At 42.9% G+C, this 7,500-nt stretch overlaps 1 protein-coding gene across 1 annotated transcript in view; it reads left to right on the top strand.

Moving 5' to 3' along the window:
• Nucleotides 1-7,500, top strand: part of bbs9 (Bardet-Biedl syndrome 9) — a 134,536-nt gene that overhangs the window by 38,146 nt on the left and 88,890 nt on the right. Inside the window, exons 15-18 of the mRNA XM_034554277.1 lie at nucleotides 1,561-1,701; nucleotides 1,887-1,982; nucleotides 6,398-6,570; nucleotides 6,668-6,820. Of these exons, the coding sequence (XP_034410168.1) occupies nucleotides 1,561-1,701; nucleotides 1,887-1,982; nucleotides 6,398-6,570; nucleotides 6,668-6,820 (563 nt within the window). The remainder of the gene's footprint in view (nucleotides 1-1,560; nucleotides 1,702-1,886; nucleotides 1,983-6,397; nucleotides 6,571-6,667; nucleotides 6,821-7,500) is intronic.

Here is a 7,500-nt window from a genome sequence, read left to right as displayed (position 1 = left end):
TGGAAACGTGAACTCCATTAAAGGAAACCTTCGAAATGCAGTCGACTGAAACAAAGATGAGACGTCTTTCTCGACCGGCGGTGCCTACATGTCCCAGCATGCATTGCGTGGCTAAAGCGGCCGAGTATCAGTCGACCGGCTGTTGGAAACGTTGCTAGTTTGCAAAACAAAGAAGGAGAACTAGGAAGTTTATCGACGCGATGGAACAAGTTTAAGAAGTTTTGTTTCCAGCATCCAGAACCTAAAAACAACGGCTTTTGGAATATCAAAAAAATTTATATTCCATGGTCTTTAAAAAAAATGTGACCGCAGTACACCTCTGAGCCACAAGAGGGAGCCTGAATGTTCATATAGGTCTGATAACTGTAGCCGATGAGAGGAAAGGAATGAGAAGCCTGTAAACGCCTCCAAAAGGCATTTATTAAATAATAAATAATAATAATTATCATGAATTATGTGTAAAATACATCAATAACACAATAGGCGCAGACTAGAAGCTATGAAGCAGCCTGCAGTTCCTCCTCGTGTCCAGCGACGTCGCCGTCAACACTGATCACACTCGGTTATTATTACGCAACGCAAACGTCACGAGCTGAAAGATGTCCTGAACATGAACCTTCAGGCGCTCACCTGACGCACATTAATGCACATGATTTGTTGAAGAGCGAGCCGTGCTGTGTATCACAGAGGAAATGATAAAAACACACACACACACACGGCTGACATCACTGCAGCTGTGGCAAGAACATGATCCTGTACAGTGGTCCTCTACTCAAAAAAATATCTATCTTAATAAATAAAATATCTATGGTCTGCTCCTTCTCACACACACACACACACACACACACACACACACACACACACACACACACACACACACACACACATAGACACACAGCAGCCTTCATGTGTGTTTTTAAATTATTCACATAATCACTTTAACGAAAAAAAGATGCCCATTAGTCAGAGGTGTTTATGTATCTGTGATCACCTGGAACATGGCGGGATTCACCCCCCCCCGACCTCCGACCTCCAGCCCCCCCCCCCCCCTCATCCTTCGCTCCATCTCTTCTTAACAACTGTTTTCCTCCATCACTCCTTTCCTTTCGCTCTGTTATTCTTGCTAAGTGTAGATTTCTGCCAAGCTCAGCGCTGCTTAAGCTCAGGACATATATTATAGTTGGCCTTCACTCTCCTCCTCCGCCTCCTTTTTAACATTTCTTTTCCACTAAACTTCCTTTTGGACTCTCCCAACACCCCTCCGGACGCGGTGTTGACGTTGAGTCTCCCAGATCCTCTGGCACCGTGAACATCTGCCGTGTTGACCGTGTTAATAAAGGTTAACTCTGTTTGGAGAGGGGGGTTCTGGGGGTTCTGGGGGTTCTGGGGGTTCTGGGGGTTCTGGCTGCCACTTAAAGGGGAAGCGGGCGGTGACGTTGAAGTTGTTTGTCCAGGAAGAGAGCCGAGCGGTAGGAGAACGGTGTGAAGCAAAGCAGGACGAGCGGTTCTGTTAGTCGTAGTGGTTCGATGGTGGCTTCAGGTGTGCTCTCTGCTCCTCAGGCGTTCCCAGGGTTCTCCAGGCCCGGTTCAGTCTTCCTCTGGCGTTGCTGTGTGTCCCGTCCTCTCCGGCCAAAACCACCAAGTTCAAGATCACCGTGGACACCAACCAGCCGCCGGTCGACCTCAACGCCGTCTTCCCCGGTAAAACCGAACAACGAGCGTGTGTGTGTGTGTGTGTGTGTGTGTTGCTCTGTTTCCCAGTTATCTGACAATCGGCTACAATCGGAAGTCTATCCTGCACCGTGATAGACTTCCCTATCTGTCTCATCGTGCTGTCGTCTCTCTCTCTCTCTCTGCTCTCGCTCTCATTCTTTTTTTCTCTGCAGAGTTTGCGGTGAAATCTGAAGATAAGGACGGGAACAGTTTGGCTTTCCAGTTCCTGTCGGGAGCCAAGGTTACCGTGCTGGCCTCCAGGACCTCCCGTGAGTCCTGCTGACACCAGTTTACCTTCACGAACACCAGTTTACCTTCATGAACACCAGTTTACCTCCATTAACACCAGTTTACCTTCATGAACACCAGTTTACGTTTACAGCTACTACTTTACCTTCATTAACACCAGTTTACCTCCATTAACACCAGTTTACCTTCACAAACACCAGTTTACCTTCATTAACACCAGTTTACCTCCATTAACACCAGTTTACCTCCATTAACACCAGTTTACCTTCATGAACACCAGTTTACGTTTACAGCTACTACTTTACCTTCATTAACACCAGTTTACCTTCATTAACACCAGTTTACCTTCACTAACACCAGTTTACCTTCATGAACACCAGTTTACCTTCACGAACACCAGTTTACCTTCATTAACACCAGTTTACCTTCACGAACACCAGTTTACCTTCATTAACAACCAGTTTACCTTCACGAACACCAGTTTACCTTCATTAACAACCAGTTTACCTTCATGAACAACCAGTTTACCTTCATTAACACCAGTTTACCTCCATGAACACCAGTTTACCTTCATTAACACCAGTTTACCTTCATGAACACCAGTTTACGTTTACAGCTACTACTTTACCTCCATTAACACCAGTTTACCTTCATTAACACCAGTTTACCTCCATTAACACCAGTTTACCTCCATTAACACCAGTTTACCTCCATGAACACCAGTTTACCTTCATGAACACCAGTTTACCTTCATTAACACCAGTTTACCTTCATGAACACCAGTTTACCTCCATTAACACCAGTTTACCTTCATGAACACCAGTTTACCTCCATGAACACCAGTTTACCTCCATTAACACCAGTTTACCTTCATTAACACCAGTTTACCTTCATGAACACCAGTTTACCTTCATTAACAACCAGTTTACCTTCATGAACAACCAGTTTACCTTCATTAACACCAGTTTACCTTCATGAACACCAGTTTACCTCCATTAACACCAGTTTACCTTCATTAACACCAGTTTACCTTCATGAACACCAGTTTACGTTTACAGCTACTACTTTACCTCCATTAACACCAGTTTACCTTCATTAACACCAGTTTACCTCCATTAACACCAGTTTACCTCCATTAACACCAGTTTACCTTCATGAACACCAGTTTACGTTTACAGCTACTACTTTACCTTCATTAACACCAGTTTACCTTCACTAACACCAGTTTACCTTCACTAACACCAGTTTACCTTCATGAACACCAGTTTACCTTCATTAACACCAGTTTACCTTCACTAACACCAGTTTACCTTCACGAACACCAGTTTACCTCCATGAACACCAGTTTACCTTCACTAACACCAGTTTACCTTCACTAACACCAGTTTACCTTCATGAACACCAGTTTACCTTCACTAACACCAGTTTACCTTCACGAACACCAGTTTACCTTCATTAACACCAGTTTACCTTCACTAACACCAGTTTACCTTCATGAACACCAGTTTACCTTCACTAACACCAGTTTACCTTCACGAACACCAGTTTACCTTCATTAACACCAGTTTACCTTCATTAACACCAGTTTACCTTCATTAACACCAGTTTACCTCCATTAACACCAGTTTACCTTCATGAACACCAGTTTACCTTCATGAACACCAGTTTACGTTTACAGCTACTACTTTACCTCCATTAACACCAGTTTACCTTCATTAACACCAGTTTACCTTCATTAACAACCAGTTTACCTTCATTAACAACCAGTTTACCTTCATGAACAACCAGTTTACCTTCATTAACACCAGTTTACCTTCATGAACACCAGTTTACCTTCACGAACACCAGTTTACCTTCATTAACACCAGTTTACCTTCACTAACACCAGTTTACCTTCACTAACACCAGTTTACCTTCATGAACACCAGTTTACCTTCACTAACACCAGTTTACCTTCACGAACACCAGTTTACCTTCATTAACACCAGTTTACCTCCATTAACACCAGTTTACCTTCATGAACACCAGTTTACCTTCATGAACACCAGTTTACGTTTACAGCTACTACTTTACCTCCATTAACACCAGTTTACCTTCATTAACACCAGTTTACCTTCATTAACAACCAGTTTACCTTCATGAACAACCAGTTTACCTTCATTAACACCAGTTTACCTTCATGAACACCAGTTTACCTTCATTAACACCAGTTTACCTTCATGAACACCAGTTTACGTTTACAGCTACTACTTTACCTCCATTAACACCAGTTTACCTTCATTAACACCAGTTTACCTCCATTAACACCAGTTTACCTCCATTAACACCAGTTTACCTTCATTAACACCAGTTTACCTCCATGAACACCAGTTTACCTTCATGAACACCAGTTTACCTTCATTAACACCAGTTTACCTCCATTAACACCAGTTTACCTCCATTAACACCAGTTTACCTTCATGAACACCAGTTTACCTTCATGAACACCAGTTTACCTCCATTAACACCAGTTTACCTTCATTAACACCAGTTTACCTTCATTAACACCAGTTTACCTTCATTAACACCAGTTTACCTCCATGAACACCAGTTTACCTCCATGAACACCAGTTTACCTCCATTAACACCAGTTTACCTCCATTAACACCAGTTTACCTCCATTAACACCAGTTTACCTTCATTAACACCAGTTTACCTCCATTAACACCAGTTTACCTCCATTAACACCAGTTTACCTTCATTAACACCAGTTTACCTCCATTAACACCAGTTTACCTCCATTAACACCAGTTTACCTCCATTAACACCAGTTTACCTCCATTAACACCAGTTTACCTTCATTAACACCAGTTTACCTCCATTAACACCAGTTTACCTCCATGAACACCAGTTTACCTCCATTAACACCAGTTTACCTCCATTAACACCAGTTTACCTCCATTAACACCAGTTTACCTTCATTAACACCAGTTTACCTTCATTAACACCAGTTTACCTCCATGAACACCAGTTTACCTCCATTAACACCAGTTTACCTCCATTAACACCAGTTTACCTCCATGAACACCAGTTTACCTTCATTAACACCAGTTTACCTCCATTAACACCAGTTTACCTCCATTAACACCAGTTTACCTTCATGAACACCAGTTTACCTCCATGAACACCAGTTTACCTTCATTAACACCAGTTTACCTTCATTAACAACCAGTTTACCTTCATTAACACCAGTTTACCTTCATTAACAACCAGTTTACCTTCATTAACACCAGTTTACCTTCATTAACACCAGTTTACCTTCATTAACACCAGTTTACCTCCATTAACAACCAGTTTACCTCCATTAACAACCAGTTTACCTTCATTAACAACCAGTTTACCTCCATTAACACCAGTTTACCTTCATTAACACCAGTTTACCTTCATTAACAACCAGTTTACCTTCATTAACACCAGTTTACCTTCATTAACACCAGTTTACCTCCATTAACAACCAGTTTACCTCCATTAACACCAGTTTACCTTCATTAACAACCAGTTTACCTTCATTAACACCAGTTTACCTTCATTAACACCAGTTTACCTCCATTAACACCAGTTTACCTTCATTAACACCAGTTTACCTTCATTAACACCAGTTTACCTTCATTAACACCAGTTTACCTCCATTAACACCAGTTTACCTTCATTAACACCAGTTTACCTCCATTAACAACCAGTTTACCTCCATTAACACCAGTTTACCTTCATTAACACCAGTTTACCTTCATGAACACCAGTTTACCTCCATTAACACCAGTTTACCTCCATTAACACCAGTTTACCTCCACGAACACCAGTTTACCTTCATTAACAACCAGTTTACCTCCATTAACACCAGTTTACCTTCATGAACACCAGTTTACCTTCATTAACACCAGTTTACCTCCATTAACACCAGTTTACCTTCATTAACAACCAGTTTACCTTCATTAACACCAGTTTACCTTCATTAACACCAGTTTACCTCCATTAACACCAGTTTACCTTCATTAACAACCAGTTTACCTCCATTAACACCAGTTTACCTCCATTAACACCAGTTTACCTTCATTAACAACCAGTTTACCTTCATTAACACCAGTTTACCTTCATTAACACCAGTTTACCTTCATTAACACCAGTTTACCTGGTGTTTACCTTCATTAACACCAGTTTACCTCCATTAACAACCAGTTTACCTCCATTAACACCAGTTTACCTTCATTAACACCAGTTTACCTTCATGAACACCAGTTTACCTTCATGAACACCAGTTTACCTCCATGAACACCAGTTTACCTTCATTAACACCAGTTTACGTTTACAGCTACTACTTTACCTTCATATACCTTTAAAAACCTTTTAATTCTGATGCACTCTTTTCTTTTCTCCGATACACGTTTCGTTTTGCCAGAGCGTTACCGCATTCAGAGCGACCGCTTCGAGGACATGTGGATGGTGGTGAAGGAGCTGGTCCAGAGGTTCGACCAGCACTTCTCCAAACTGGGAGTCAAAGACTTCAAGAAAAGCTTCAGCGGGCCGCTCCCCCTGCAGGAGTACTTCCTGTCTGTAGACCACCACTTCCAGGTACACGCCGGTCGACCGTGAGAGTGAGCGAAACAAGCATTTCCAAGTAAACAGGAAGTTGTGTGTGTGTGTGTGTGTGTGTGTGTGTGTGTGTTAGCTGCGTGTCAGTGCTCAGCAGTACCAGGACCTGCTGTCAGAGCGGGCCGTCCAGTTCAGAGCCATCCAGCGCCGCCTGCTGACCCGGTTCAAAGACAAAACCCCGGCGCCGCTGCAGAACCTGGACACCCTGCTGGACGCCACTTACAGCCAGGTCAGAGGACACACACACACACACACACACACACACACACACACACTCACACAGGTCACATGGGAGAGACCCGGATGGGGGGATTGGGGGGATCAGCTGGTCCGATGTGACCCGGATGTGTTTCCAGAAGCAAAAAACTTCTATTTGGTTAAAATGAGCAATTTGAGGTGGTTGATGTGAGCGAGCGCAGACTGTGTGATAAGACGACGTAGTCATGGTGACGTCACTTGATGTTGAGATGCGTGTAGCGAGCGGACATCGACCCGTGTTGCTGGTTCTTATCCCTAAATATTAATTGTTTGTATTTGTCTGACTCGTGGAGGAACATTTGACCTCAGAGAGTGATTCTCACTCTCTCACTCTCTTTTGCTGTCTGTCATTAACACACACACACACACACACACGCACACACACCACACTGTAGTTTTACAGTGTGGGAGCTGCATTCTGCTGATTGATGGGCTTCCTCCCCTCAGGTGATTAGCTGTGAGCTCACACCCAGCTGGACAGAAACACACAGTCATGTTTGTTTAAACAGACACAACCTGTCACACACACACTTGTAGCTGCACGGCCGTGTGTGTGTGTGTGTGTATAGATGTGTGTGTGTGTGTGTGTAGTTGATGTCAGTACAAAGCTGATTTTTAAACAAAGCAGCCGTTAAGCTTTTGTCTCGCCCT

Source organism: Cyclopterus lumpus, chromosome 16, assembly GCF_009769545.1.
Source record: "Cyclopterus lumpus isolate fCycLum1 chromosome 16, fCycLum1.pri, whole genome shotgun sequence".
NCBI classification, from domain to species: Eukaryota; Metazoa; Chordata; class Actinopteri; order Perciformes; family Cyclopteridae; genus Cyclopterus; species Cyclopterus lumpus.
Note: the sequence above shows the minus strand (reverse complement) of the source record. Positions and strands in the feature narration are given on the sequence as shown.